Source organism: Pelodiscus sinensis, chromosome 4 (assembly GCF_049634645.1).
Source record: "Pelodiscus sinensis isolate JC-2024 chromosome 4, ASM4963464v1, whole genome shotgun sequence".
In the NCBI taxonomy this organism is placed as follows: domain Eukaryota; kingdom Metazoa; phylum Chordata; order Testudines; family Trionychidae; genus Pelodiscus; species Pelodiscus sinensis.
Window position 1 is genome coordinate 83,913,125 of NC_134714.1, and position 14,691 is coordinate 83,927,815.

The window sequence follows — 14,691 nt, forward strand, 5'->3', positions numbered from 1 at the left end:
TGGGGGCTTTGCAGACCTGGTAGGAGGCTTGGCGAGAGTCCCTCCCCCTTTAATTGCTGGTTTCTGTGTTAACAGCCACTGCTCGGGGCACCCCCGTCACTATGGAAACCTTTTTTAAAAGGCACTTCCGGAGGAATGCAGCGTCATTGGGCTCCCAGCGTGCCAGCGTCGTGTCCGTGCCCACTGGCAAGGCCCGGCGGCGCTCCACGGCAGGCCTGCCCTCGGCCTCGCTGGTACAGCGCCGCCGCAGGTCCAGTACCCAGCTGCAGAGCCTGTCCTGCCTGGGCTCCCCAGACAAGGGCAGCATGAGCCCCCGGCGACGCTCCAGCACCACCCCACCCTATCTCAGCCCCAGATTTGCTGTCCAGAAGAAACGTGGGGGCCAGGTGCGCACCATCGATGTCCAGCTCATGGGCCCCTCCATGCTGCTAGCCAGCCTCATCCAAATGAGTGAGGAAGAGGAAGGGAAGCGGATGGCCTGTGCTGAAGGCTCTGGACCCGAGTCGCCCAGGGAGGAACTGAAGGAGGGCTGTGTCAGGGAGGAGAATGTCACCTCAGCAGTCAGGTTGGATCGGTGTGAGCAGCAGGCTAAGCTTCCCCCAAGGAGCAGACCCCCTGCCCTGCACCCTCTCAGCATGAGGCCTCTCTTGCGAGCTCCACGCTACCTGCGCCGCCGCTCCTCTCACCTCCTGCCAGCAGAGTTTGTGTACAGCAAGGCAGCCTGCGGGCTGCAGGGGTGCTACCGACGCCTCAGCCAACCACGGCTCTCAGGGGAGACCTCCAGGCCAGGCACTCTGCTCCCGCCATGCAGAGCACGGCTGGCTGCCAAGCGGTGGAAGGTTCCTCCTGGAGCCAGGCGGCCGTCAGCAGCCGTATACGAATGCCTGGGAATGGAGCCTGCCTATTGCAACTATGCCAGTGCCTCTCCTGAAGCCTGGAGCCCTCTGCTGCTGTATGTATAGTATTCCCAAGTGGGGGGGATTCAGACAGGTGGCCAGGCCATGGGTTGGGCAATATTGAAGGGAGCGGAGACTGACATAGGGCTTGTCTGGTGTGGGGTGGGGAAGGTGAGGGCATGGTTGATTCATTGGCATGGCGCGCCAGTCCCTTCTGGCTCCGAGCTAGTGGTGGCAGTGAGGAGAGGGATCTGGAGGGTCTGCATGGGGCCTCTGGGTACGGTGAGGGAAGCTGCAGCTCCCACCCATGTGCTCTGTGAAGGCAGCTTGTGGTGCATTTGTGGATGCAGTGTGGCACATGCTGTCTGTGCACCAGTGCTCCATTTCCTTGTCTCCTGGGCTGAGGGTCATAGGCCAGTGAGCCTCTTGTCCATCTGTGTGTTTGACTGGCTGCTGAGTCTGCTTCCAGGCTGTTTGCAGTATCCCTGTGCTTGCTGGCTTCTCCCAGCTGCTGGTGCCAGGTGCAAGCGTGAATAAAGAGGCATCATGAGAAAGGATTGGGAAGAGAGAGGAAGGACGTGTCCGGTTTCTCCAATTGTCATGCTCTGCCTGGCTTCACAGGCTGCTGGGCTCAGAGGCTGCACAACTCCCTGCCCAGGCAGCTATGGGAAATGGCACTGCCATGGCGGGAGGGCTCAAACTCTTTGACGGGGTCGCTGGTCCCAGCACAGCAGGTGCTGAATTGGAGACTTGTGAGCTGCTTCCCCCGCTTCTCACACACTTTGCCCCACTTCTCTGGCTTTCGATGCTCTGTCCATTTGTGATGCTCCAGTGAGAAGGGCCATCTCTGGGAAGGGTCTTCAGAAGGGTCCCTACCTCTGACCTTCGCCCACAAGCTCAAGTCTCAAGCTTTTTGGATGTAGCATGATGCCCTAAGTGGGCCTCCAGATCTAAAAACCATGAGTGCCTATTGCCTGAGCGAACCCTGATCTGTTAGCTCTGGGCCCTGGCAGAGTCCCAAATTGCTCTGTGGCCCAGCCACCACAAGAGGGGCCAGATCATGTAGATATAGGGCCCTCGACTTCACCACTGGAAAGAACCCTTCACTAGCTCATCCTCATGGCACATGCAGGGAAGGTGGCTATTGCCGGCATGTGGTGATGGTGAATTCAGCCTCAGCCCATGTTGCTGGTTTTGAATGCTGCTTTGCCCCCCTTTAGTGTTCCTGTCTGAAACGCACACAGAGCCTTGCATGCATTTATAGTCCCATCCGTTTTTTATAGCCACCCCTCCCTCTTTCTTCCAGGAAAGCCATTGCCAAGTCTGGCCTCCAGCACATGGTAGCTCAGCCGAACCCCACGCTAGCCCTGAGGAGTGAATCAGAGAGGCAGATCCGCAACACTGTGGACTGGAGTGTAAGTTGCCTTTAATTTTCTTGGTGCTTGGGTGGGGACTCTGACATGATAGTGACTGCACTTGGCTTGTGGCCATTCCCAGGGGGGCTATGAAGCTGTACCAGGTAATTCCTGCTTTGACATGCATATAGCCTTGTAGCTAGTAGCTGGCTCTTGCTGATGTTGCTGGGCAAAACCCCTTGCTGCTAGGAAAAACAGTGCATTCACCCTGACTTCCCACTGCTGCTACACAGCCATCTATTCTGTTCCTGGGAATGGAGACCAGGTGGCATGTGTGGGGAGTGGTAGGAGGCACTGCTCTCTGTCTCTGAGATGCACAAGCACCTCTGCTCCACCTTCTGTTCTGCACTGGCAAAATTGAGTCCATTGTGAGCTGCGTCCCCAGCGACCTTGAGTGAAGCGTGGGGACAGTCCCTTTGTACAGCTCTGGGGACACCTAACTGGGGTCGCGCCTTCTGCTCTGTGTTCCTCATTCCCAGAGGCCTTGTGTTTGGAAGCAGGGAGTGGGGGGATAGTTCGACCTGGGACATGGAAGGGTGTTCAGAGCAGGAGGGACTGACCTGTGAGGAGAGAGCTGTCTGGTTCAGCTCAGCAGTGAATGGGGATTTGACCATCTGCCAGTAAGGCTGGGGTGGGACACAGAGGCGGAGCGGATGATGGGAAGTGAAGGAAAATGTAAGCTGAATCTTAGGAAAACTCTCTAGCAATGAGGTGGATTTTCTCAAGAGACTCCTCTCCTGGACAGCCCATTGTTTACAGCTAGATGGGACAGCATCCTACATACTGTACCTTTCCATTTCTGACATGTCTGGACCACAGTGAGATTCCTAGATGTGTCCTCTTCAGAAAATGAGACCTCCATGGCAGCCAGTGGTGCTTCATAAGCCCCCTGCAGCTGACTAGAGTGTAGCACAATGTATTTATGTTATTCATGTTGGAGGTGACTGCTGGGATCTCTGACCAGGTCCTATATTGGGACTCTTGTGACCTATTGGAGAAGTGCAACAGTATCTTGTGCCTTCCAGGAGACTGCAATCTACGGGGAGCACATCTGGTTTGAGACCAGCGTCTCTGGGGACTTCTGCTATGTGGGGGAACAGAACTGTGTGGCCAAGATGCTGGTAAGTCCAGCTCAGTGATCCCCATCATCAGCTCAGCTTGAGCTAAGTAAAAGGCTGCGCTGCCACCTAGTGGAGAAATCTGGGGATCCCTTTCTGCACTCAGCCTGGGCTTAGAGGAAGTTCTCAGGCATTCTGGGGTCCAGCGAGGGAGATGGAAAATGTTCTGCTCCAGACTCTGCCTGCTGCTTTGAGTCTGGAAAGTTGCTGCCTCTGTGCTGGCAGCTGGGTATCTTTGCGACTAGGGTCCAGCTGGCTGAGTTGATGCAGAGATTCTGCTCAGGGCTTTAGCGACCCCCGATGCCCCAAAAGAAAATTTGATTCCAGGACTTTCCAGGAAGAATAAAAGGAAGAGCCGCAGGCTGGAAGCCTGCACCCTGCAGTGCCTTCAGCGACACTTCAGCTGTCCCTCTCTAAGGGCGGGTCGCTACAGCTGTGAGGACAATGCCCATCCATGTCCATTGGTCTGGGTGAAATGAGTTTGGGGTTTTGGTCTGAGGGACAGTACCAACACCTCCCCAGGTGGCAGTGATGGGCTGCCTGGTGCCAGTGTCAGAAGAGATTGAGGTCTGACTGGTCCGTGGAGAGTGCCTTCGCCTCTTGTCCCAGGCGGAGCTGGGGCATTCTGTTCAAGGGAGGAGGTTTTCACCTGCAGTGATCCTAGGGGCACGCTTGTTCTTTATGGCTTCCTCATCCTGCAGAGCACTGAGGTGCTGCTCTCCGGAGCACCTGCCTGGGAATGGAGAAGTGAGTGAAGTTCCAGCACTTCTCAAGTGTAAATTAAAAACCCGCGGTGCAGCGGGCCCACAAGGAACCACTCCAGCCCCGCTAGGCCTGCCGCACCGCGCCACGGGTGGAGGCCATTTAAGTGGTTAACCAGGCAAACGTAATCTTTAACTGGTTTACAGATTAAGCGAGATTTTTACATCCCTAATTAACATGGGATCTTTTCCATTTTTCAGCAGAAACCCCTGACCAGACGCAAGTGTGCAGCCTGCAAAATCGTAGTGCATACACCCTGCATAGAGCAGTTGGAGAAAGTGAGTAAAGCCCAGTACAGGCCACTCCTGAAGAGCTGGTTGCCACTTACCTGGGCAGCATTCAGGGTGGGGCCAGCACTGAACTCCATTTGTTCTGGCTAGCCATTGTCATGACAGGCAAGTGCTTCCTAACAGGACAGTCTAGTGGGGAAATAGACTTTTAGCAGATTGCTGAGTGTTTTAGGCCCAAGGGCCGGCAAATTGTTCATTCCATAGGGGGTCAGATGAGGATCAAATATCCCAAGTCTCCCAGGCCAGAACTCAGCTCCAGTAGGTCTCCTTTAGCAGATGGTTTCATTGACTCTTCTCTTGTGTGTGTTACATTTTGCAGATAAATTTCCGCTGCAAGCCTTCCTTCAGGGAGTCAGGATCAAGGAACGTTCGGGAGGTGAGAATCGCAGAGCTGCTTGCAGTGTTTGCCAGGGGGAAGTCCTGTCATCATCTTCTAGTTTGGTGGCAGAGGGCACAGGGTGCCAGTGAAGGGCTTAGCTTGGTTTGTTGTGGAAGACACAGACAGACTAGCTGTCTTCAAATGTGACAAGCCCCTGAGTTTGTGCTACCTGTGAAACCTCTGGGCACTGAAGAGGCATAGTCACCCATCCTGTGGGGCATTTCTTTGAAATGGATCTGCACAGGATTGCTACTGTTGTAGGGTGAATCTCAGATCATTCAGGGAATATCTGCTACTGGTCAATCAGGATCTGCATTCTCAGAACCTCCTTGGCCTAGAGGCTAGGCCTGAGACACCTCAAAGACAAACTTTTCCAGGAGGAATTTCAGACCACCTAGTGCTGGCCCTGGGAGACTGAAAGAAAACAGTTGAACTTTTGCAGGCCTTCGAGAAAGTGTGTGGAGGTTTCGGGGAAGAGGAGAGTTTTTGCTTTTCTGCCCCAGTTCGGTTTAGCTGTACTTATTGTCAGAGGACTTGAACTTGACCCTGGTTAACCCCTGGGTACCCCTTACCTGTAGGGCTTCTTGATTGTATGCCCTGTTAAGTCCAATCCACTCCATTTCTTCCAGCTAGGGCAGGATTGTCCCCTATAGCCTGTACTGCAGGGCTGTGTCCAGGCCAGGTTAAACATGTACTCTAGCACGTCAAACCCATGTTTCTCAAACTGAGGCCCATGGGCCCTACTGATCATTTCCTCCCTCACCATCCCAATACCTCCTGCGGCTAATGCAGGCTCCCTATCTGCCCTGATTCTATTTCCTCTATGGTGCCTTTTGCTGCCATCTCTCCAGCGTGCCCTACCCTGCTACCTAGGAAGGAATAAATGGCTGCCTCTCCCTGTCTTCTGGAGAAACACAGTAATGCCTCCCTCAAGAGCTTTCCTGCAAACTAGGGATGTTAGATATCGGGTAATTGAATAAATTCTTAGCCCCCATGGACAGGGGCTGCTCCTACCCTCCAGTGCTGCATCTGTATCAGAGACAGCAGTGTGGGGTGGTAGGTGGGAGCTGGTCCACAAGGGAAGGCCGTTTAAAAACCTGCTTCTTTTGCAGACCGGCTGCCACCCCACACTGCTGTCTTTGATACAGAGGCAGCAGCAGAGGGTAGCAGCAGCCCCTACCTGCGGGGGTCCAGACTCCCCATGGACAGAGGCTGCTGCAGAGGGGGACAGGAGGCTGCCACGAAGCAATCTCTCTCTGCCACAAACCTGGGCCCACCACAAATAGAGGCTGGCCCCAGGGAGCAGCTGCAGGGGCCCAAACTCCCCATGGTCAGTGGCTGCTCCACCTCCCACAGTGAGCTGGGACACCCTGTGGATGGGGGCTGCTTTTTCTGGGGTGGGCCCAGGCCCACTGCAGACAGAGGCTGTTCTTTGGGAGGTGGAGCAGCCTCTATCTGCCAGGAGCTCGGACCCCCTGTGTCCCTAGGGATATGGAGCTCTCCGTGGTGCTGAAAGCTGGGGGTGGTGGGAACTGGTGAGTATTCACACAAACTAGTCCTAGGGCAATTGCAAACTTGTAGGCATGTGTAGAGGAGCTTTTGGTAGGACACAGGCCAGGGATCTCCATGGGAACACACATCTAGGGTTCACCTGAAAAGCTACTATGGTAGCTTTTAGATTAGAAGCATAGCTGGAGATCTTTCCTCTGTGGTCCCCATAGAGAACCTAATCTAATCTGTTTCCAAGGTGCCCATCCTTATGGTATCTGAGCTCCCTTATTCCTCAAACTTACCTTGCCAGCCTTTAGCCAGGAAATAGGGGTTAGATCTCAGACCCTGACAGTGCTCTGAAGCCCAGAATTCATTGGTCCAGCTGCTCAGGAGCAAGGGGGGCAGAGAGTGCTCTTGCACTAAGCAGCAAACTCAGCCTTCCCTGTGCTCCCTACTCTGTGTCCCTTCCTTCCCCCTTCCACATGGAGGCTTAAAATTGGGGGTGGAGGGAGAGGAAAGAAACAAGCCTTCCCATCTCACCGTCCTGTAAAAGCTGGGGGGAATGCCTCCTCCTTTCATCTCCCTAAAAGTACTCCCCTGGCTTGGGAAGGGTAGATTGGCCACCGCGCGGCCATTAGGCGCTGGCACAGGGCTGCATAGGCAGCATTTGTTGCAGTTGATGAGGACACCAATATTATGGCAGCTACAGAAGTAGCCATGTTGAGGGGCTCATAGCTCCAGGTTTCAGGCTTTCCCTACGAGGTGCAGTGAACTATCCAAGAGCTTCCCTTTGAGAGTGAAACTCTTCTCAGAGAAAACTGACAAGGCTAAACAGCTTTAAAGAGTCTAGAGCAGAGTTTCCCAACCTATGGATCGAGACCCAAATATGGGTCACCATTATATTTCAAAAGGGTCGCCAAGTGTCTCCTCAGTTGGCTCTGCCCCCTTTCCTCCCCCCATTTTTGAATTGCCTTGGGTCACCAAGTCTTCCTGAATTGTCAAAATGGGTCCCCATCTGGAAAAGGTTAGGAATCACAGGTCTAGAGCAGCCATTAGGCCTCTACACTCTGTCAATCCAGAGGAGACACTTCCTTCCCGCCCCCTCCCCATTGTCCCAACAGTGTTTCGGTCAGCAGAGCCATCAGCATGGCTTCAGAAGGAGAAATCGTAGTGGCAGGAGGAAGTTGCAGGAACCCTCTGGCCAGGGCTCAGGTTACCCTAAGTCATCTTCAGGGGCCAAACCGGCCTTTTGAAGGCAGAGTTGTGGATGATGTACCACACCACAATCTGGATCCACCCTGCCTTGCCTTCTCATCCCGACTGTCTCCTTTCTACTGTGCATGGCCCTGTATCACCTCAGACCTTGCTGAGTGTTCCATGTGGTAGACAGAGGAATGTCCATTCAATCCATTATGACGGATACGACAACAGCAATGTTTTGTATCAACAAAGAGGGTGCGTGTTCTTCTCCCCTGTGCCTAGAAGCTCTCCTGCTGTGGTACTTCTGTGTAGAATATTCAATACAACTGCAAGCGTTGTACCGCACCAGGGTATATAATGAGCAGGTGGACCACCTCAGCAGCTTGTTTCATAGTCACAAGTGGTCCCTTTGCCCAGACATCACAGTTTCAATCTTCCAGAGGTTGGGCTTTCCCCAAATAGACTTATTCGCCACGCGACACAACAGGATATGCCAGCAGTTCTTCTCCTTCCAGAATCGTAACCCAGGCTCCACTGTGAATGTGTTTCTCCTCCATTGGGGAGATTCTCTTCTGTATCCCTTTCCGACCATACTGCTCATTCAGAAGGTACTGCTCAAGATCTTGGGGGAATAAACTCAGGTCATATTGATAGCACCTGCCTGGCCCCATCAGCATCTCTCCTAGACATGTTCAGGGAGGCACCAGTCACCTTGTCACTTTTCCTGGACCTTCTCATGCAAGATCACGGTCAGCTTCAGCACCTGAATCTCAGGTCCCTTCACCTCCTGGTGTGGAAGCTCCCTGGTTGAACCCGATAGAGCTTTTTTGCTCACACCAGGTTAGACAAGTCCAGGAAACTGCCAAGCCACCTACCTGACCACATGGAAGAGATTTTCAGTCTGGTTGACGCAGCACCTGAGCTACCTCCTACATCTGAAGCAGCAGGGGCTTCTCTTATCAGTAAGGGTGCCACTTAGCTACCATATCAGCCTTCCACCTGAGTGCAGAGAGCCCCTCAGTGTTTACTAACTCGCTGGTGAGAATGTTTTTGAAGGGTCTCGACAGTCTGCACCCTCATGTCCATTATCTAGTTCCTGCCTGGGACCTTAACCCGGTCTTCTCCAGACTCACGGAGCCTCCATTTCAACCATTGGCAAAGTGCTCCCTGTTCTACTTCTTTTTCAAGGTGGCGTTCCTGGCAATGATAACCTCGACTGGGAGGGTGTCCGAGCTCAAGTCCCTAACATCAGAGCCTCCCTGCACTCAGTTCTATAAGGACAAGGTGTAGCCTCATCCTGCTTTCTTCCCAAAGGTTGTGTCAGTTTCACATCAGCCAGGACATCTTTCTTCTGATATTCTACCCTAAGCTGCTTTCTAGCATCATAGAGCAGGAACTCCACTCTTTAGATGACTGAAGAGTGTTGGCCTTTTCCATTGAGAGAACAAAATCGTTTAGAAAACTAGTCCAGTTATTTTTGGCTGTGGCAGACAAAGTGAAAGGTCAGTCTGTGTCCTCTCATCACATCTCATCATGAATAGCATCCTTTACTTGAGTGCTACAGCTTGGCAGTAGTTCCTGCATCTCCACTGTCTGTGCGCACACGTGTGTGCGTACACACGCACGCACACACGTGTCCACAGCATTCCTAGCACAGGAAATATGTAGTGTGGCAACTTGCTCTTCCATCCAGACTTTCTCCGCACACTATGCAATTATCCAGCAGTCCAGAGACAATGGCCTTCAGAAGAGCAGTGCTCCAGTTAGTGAAAGACTCCAACCCCACTGTATGAATTTGGGCTTTTGAGTCACATGATTGGACTGGACATGAGCACGCACTCAAAGAAGAAAAATGGCTACTTACCTTTTTGTAACTGTTGTTCTTCAAGGTATGGTGTTCATGTCCATTCCAATACCTTTCCCATCTGTCAGAGTAGCCAGCAAGAGGGAACTGAGGGGGTGGCAGTTTGGCAAGGCTCTATATTGGGCACCATGAAAGTCTGACTCCAGGGAGTGCTCAGAGTGACCCTATGGCTAGCTACTAGGGGAAAAAATCTTCTGGCTATTGCGCACATGTGCGCGCACACACCTGAGTGGAATGGACATGAACAGCAGTTACATGGAGGTGAGTAACTGGTTTTTCTCTCCTTGGTGACGGTTCTGGTGTGGAGTTCAGCCCTTTCAGTCCTTTGCCTTCATCATCTTTGTTTAGGGCTGCAGGTAGATCCAGGGTATCTGCTAGGGCCATGCGCAAGGTTGATCTGTTTTCCATGAGGCCTTTGGCAGAGAAATGCTTTGCCATGGGGGAAGCAGCGTGGATTCACCGCATCTCCTTTTTTTGATTATTAGTCAGAAATGTGACATTTCCCAGGATACCCAGCACTGTGAGGCACTAAACTATCACCTGCCCTTAGGGTGAGGGAACCTGGTTTGTGCCTGCAGTCCGCTCCCTGACTCCACCAGCCTCCAGCAAGGCAAACACTTCCCTCCAATCCTCTGCAGGCCTCATTTTCTCTCTACAGGTTAGTGATAGGCACATGCCCAAACCCCTCAGTCCTCTGAGCATTTTCTGTAGAGTCCTTCCCTTGCTCCACTGGAAATAAAGGGTTACATAGGATACAAAATCACAATATGCTCGCTAGTGACTAAGCGTAATGAGCATGTTACCCTCCTGTCTAAAGAAGCTGAGTTCTCTCCAGCATTTTCAACCAAGCCTGGTTGAGGTCGTTTTTCATGAAGCAAACTTGCTGTCTGTTTAGGGAGAACTGGGTGTCTCTCGTTGTTCCAAAAATATACCAGGCCAAACCTGGGATGTGCACCTGACAATAGGGCTTCCTCCATGCCTGCTTGGATTTCTCCTGGGGGTTGTTGAGAGAGGCATTGGGGGATGAGGACCCTGGCATCTCAGTCAGGTGCCCACTGCTGAGTGCTCATATTTCTGAACCTCTCCGGTATCTGGACTAAGATGTTCTCAGGGGCTTCTGCAGTGTCCTTTCGTTGCTAAAGGGGCTGCCAAGGAGATTCTGTTCCATATGGGCCGGCGAGGAGGTCGGAACACTGGGGGTCCCAGCTGAGCAGTGTGCTAACAGGATTATGTCCTCACCATTCTCTGCATTCTCTTTGAACCTGGCCCTTGTGTTTCTGTTTAGCCCATAGTCGTCCGGCATCACTGGGTGCACCGGAGACGCCAGGAAGGGAAGTGCAGGCAGTGCGGAAAGGTGAGAGGGGCTGAAGAAGAGCTGCGGTCAGGTGGGGAAGTGGTCGGGGTGAGGAACTGACAGAAGAACCATGTGGAGCAGGAGACATTCAGTCTCTGATGGGAGGGGGCAGCTCCCTCACAGCCAGGAATCCTGCTGTTCCATGTATCGCGCCCTACTGGCAGCACAGACAGCACTCCCTCAGTCCCCATCTTCATCCAGTCATAGGATTTCCACAGTGGTCTCCCAGGGGATCCAGTCTGTCCTGGAGGGGGCTCCGTGGGCATCTTTGGCTGGCTCCTTCCCTCTGTTCCAGGGAAGCTTGCCCCAAGCACATGGAATTCCCCAATGCCAGGCCTGTGGACGGGGAATACTCTGACAGAGACGGAGGTACACTAGCTGCATAGGAAAAACTTAAACAACATCAATATACTAGTAGCACCTTAAAGACTAACAAAACACGTGGAGGGTAGCATGAGCTTTCGCAAGCACAACCCACTTCCAGAGAGACTCTCGTGGCTAACATCTGCCCTAGCTGGGGAGCTGAAGTTCCCCGTCCTGTGGGCCAGTTGCTGCATTGTGGAGGGTTGTCGGGAGCTTCACGAGACCCACCTCCTTCTCTCCGCAGGGTTTCCAGCAGAAGTTTGCCTTTCACAGCAAGGAGATTGTAGCCATCAGCTGCTCCTGGTGTAAGCAAGCGGTGAGTGCAGCCCTCCCCTGGGTACATCGGCCAAGGTAATGGCCTAAATTCCAGCTGTTGCTCCTGCCCCCTTCCTGACAATGCCTCTTACTGAGCAAGGCTGGGATTGGAGTCGCTGGAGCTATGTCTAGACTACGGGGTTTTTCTGGGATACAGAATCCCAGGAAAAACTCTGCCTCGTCCAGGGAACGCATCTGCGCTTCGGCTTTTTTTTGCGGAAGAGCAGATGTGCTCTTTCGGAAGCCCCCTCTTTCTCCTCCCACGAGGAAGAAGGGCTCTCCCGAATGAGGGGTTTTTTTCCGAAATTTGGCCCAGTGTAGAGGGGCCAAGTTTCAGAAAAGGCTCTTCTGACAAAACTATCAGAAAAAGTTGCGAAGCGCATTTTCTGTACCTTTTTCCAGTAAAGCCTCGTAATGTAGATATAGCCTCTCTCAAGCAAGGTTCCCACCTTTTCCCTGCAATACCTCCTGTTGGGAGCCTTCACGCTGTTAGGCTCCTGGTGCATTTCCTGCAGCGTCCCCTGATGGTGCTGTGGGTGTGCAGAGCTGGGCTCCCCAGAGCATGCTTGAGCAAATAAGTGCTGCGTTCTCTCTCCCTTGCAGTATCACAGTAAGGTGTCGTGCTTTATGCTGCAACGCATCGAGGAGCCATGCACCCTGGGGGCTCATGCTGCTGTCGTTGTCCCTCCAACCTGGATTCTGCGGGTCCGGCGCCCCCAGGCTAGTTGCCCCTCGGGCTTTGGTCCCATTTAATCAGTGACTCCTGCTCGACCAGCAGTTGCTGACGTGGTTTTTCTCCTTTACTAGAATACACTGAAGTCCAGTAAGAAAAAGAAGAGGACATCGTTCAAGCGGAAATCCAGCAAAAAGGGAGCAGAGGTCAGAGAATGAGGCTGGTGCTAATTGGGAATTGGAGGGCAGGAATGGGTGTTGGTGAAGGACAATCTCTGGACACAGAGCATGGGCAAATGAGGTGGAGGGTCATTTGCAACTGTAAGATATCTCAGAGGCGTGTTTGACAAGAGAACAGAAAGGCTGGTATGTGGATTCCACTCCCACTGGAGCTGGATCCCAGTTCTAGGGCACTGGGGAGGATCCTGCTCCTGCCTCACAGCTGGGGAGGGTGATCTCCATGCTGGGACCCTGGGGATGGTTGGAATGTGCAGTATTTTGTCTCCAACTTCAGACCTCAGTGACTTTACATTGTGGCAGGTGAGAGCTGGTGTTTGCCCGAGGTTGCTGATGGTGTTGTGTTGTCTCTTGCAGGAGGGGCGCTGGAAGCCTTTTGTCATCAAGCCCACGCCAGCCCCACTCATGAAGCCGCTGCTGGTGTTTGTGAACCCCAAGAGTGGTGGGAATCAGGTAGGAACATTTTCCAGCGTGTTCTGGGGAAACCAGCTCCATGGAGGCCTCACATCCCAACTGTTGAGAATCCAGCAAGTTCAGTGATGTCTCAGCTGCAAATACACACGCAGGCAGGGTGATGCCAACTTACTCCCTACCATCTCCTTTTGAGGCCAGGCCTGGCCCGACTGCCCAGGACTGTCAATTCCCATCAACTCTGTCTGAGACTCTGCTTCCTCCGAACCCCCATCACCCCATTGGTATTGTCTGTATCCTCTTGCCTGACATCTTTCCTCCTTTTAGGGGGCCAAGATCATCCAGTCCTTCATGTGGTATCTCAACCCACGGCAAGTCTTTGACCTCAGCCAAGGTGGCCCCAAAGAGGCGTGAGTAGTGACACATCCCCTTCTCCCACTGAGTCTCCCAATAGGAGCCTTGGGCCCTTCCCTTCCAGCTGGCCACTAGTGAGGGACTGACGCTCCAGGAAAGGCCCTTGGGGAGAGCTCTGTGGCTGCACAGCAAGCGCAGGTTCAAAGTGTCTTTGCGGACTGATCCCATTTGACTTTTCAGTCAGCCCTGGCTCCCTTGTGTTCCCAGGAGGAGGGATGGCCGAATGGCTAAGTTCCTGGGTTTTATGCCCACCTCTGCCCCTACCCTGCTCTGTGACCTGGGGCCAGTCCCATTCCCTCTCTACGCCTGCGTTTCTCCATCCGCATAACGGGGGTAACGCACCTGGGTTCCCTTCCCAGAAGCCTGTGATGATCCGCTGATTCGAGTGTCCAATGCCATGAGGCTGTAGGGTGAAGAGAGGGGGCCACAGACAGGCATGGAGTTGTGACTCCTCCAATGGGCAGCCTGGCAGAGGAGCCCATTGCAGACGCAGGCCAGTGCATTTTCATAGCTGCAGCTTCAAGCATCTCAGTGACTCTCCTGCCTGATCCCCTCCACTTTCCCTGCAGGCTGGAGATGTATCGGAAAGTGCACAACCTGCGCATCCTGGCGTGTGGGGGGGATGGCACGGTGAGTGACCTTGACCGCTCAGTGCTTTCAGAGCTATTGAGGCATGTGGCTGGTGCCTGAATCCATCTCCTTTCCCTTCCAAGAGAGGTGGTGGCTTCCTTACTCTAATCCAGAATGGGTCTCCCAAATGCTACTATACGGCTCTCGGCCCTCAGACACTACAGGTGCCAGCATGCCATGCATCTCAGGGAATAGCTGCATGGGTTGTTAGGGCCAGTAGTTGTTGTGGGCTGCGTCTCCACACTAGAGATGAGAGCGGCTGTACGTCTTCATTTGATGCCATTAGCTGCAGCCTTCAAGCTCCTGATGAGCTGCTAACGCAGCCATTGGGTAGGCAAAGTTTTGGAGCCAGAATTCAGGCTTCCATCTGGCTCTGGCTCCAGCAATCTGGAAAGATTAACTATCACGCTCCCAGGCTGTGTCTAGACTGCAGGCTTCTTTCGAAAGAAGCATCACTTGTGCCATTTGAGGCAGGGCAGGGATTTCCCCAGAACACTGGGTAGAAAGATGGGGTTTGCCCCCTCACTCTGGAGCATTGACAGGGAATAGCTGAGCATCTCCTCTAACGGTTGGTGCTTGGGGAGTCCCAGTCTCCATGTCCTCCTTGTTTCTGGCTCTTGGAAACATTCTCTTCCCCCCGCAAGCTGGTCACTTCATAGGGCTCTGAAGTAACCAGCTTCCTCTTTGGTGTCTTCCCTGTTTGTTTGGCCAGGTGGGGTGGATCCTCTCCATCCTGGACCAGTTACGCGTGAACCCACCTCCGCCTGTAGCCATCCTCCCTCTGGGGACCGGGAATGACCTAGCCAGGACACTGAACTGGGGTGGGGTAAGTGACTTGGGGGAAGGGTGCAGCGTGGGGTGCTTGCACTGGAAAGCCATA

The 14,691-nt window shown here is 53.4% G+C and overlaps 1 protein-coding gene across 5 annotated transcripts in view; it reads left to right on the top strand.

Annotated features, from left to right (window-relative positions):
• The window catches only part of DGKZ (diacylglycerol kinase zeta), an 86,916-nt gene that overhangs the window by 41,196 nt on the left and 31,029 nt on the right, over positions 1-14,691 (top strand). For 2 of the 5 annotated variants that reach the window (XM_075927587.1, XM_075927586.1), the window contains exons 2-14: positions 76-952; positions 2,203-2,311; positions 3,337-3,432; positions 4,392-4,469; positions 4,801-4,857; positions 10,701-10,769; positions 11,377-11,448; positions 12,051-12,167; positions 12,255-12,326; positions 12,714-12,809; positions 13,095-13,177; positions 13,751-13,811; positions 14,524-14,637. In XM_075927587.1, coding sequence (XP_075783702.1) covers positions 102-952; positions 2,203-2,311; positions 3,337-3,432; positions 4,392-4,469; positions 4,801-4,857; positions 10,701-10,769; positions 11,377-11,448; positions 12,051-12,167; positions 12,255-12,326; positions 12,714-12,809; positions 13,095-13,177; positions 13,751-13,811; positions 14,524-14,637 — 1,875 coding nt within the window. In that variant the 5' untranslated portion in view covers positions 76-101. Of the gene's footprint in view, positions 1-75; positions 953-2,202; positions 2,312-3,336; positions 3,433-4,391; positions 4,470-4,800; positions 4,858-10,700; positions 10,770-11,376; positions 11,449-12,050; positions 12,168-12,254; positions 12,327-12,713; positions 12,810-13,094; positions 13,178-13,750; positions 13,812-14,523; positions 14,638-14,691 lie in introns of those variants that run through there. The other 3 variants (XM_075927589.1, XM_075927590.1, XM_075927588.1) reach the window with 2 other exon arrangements.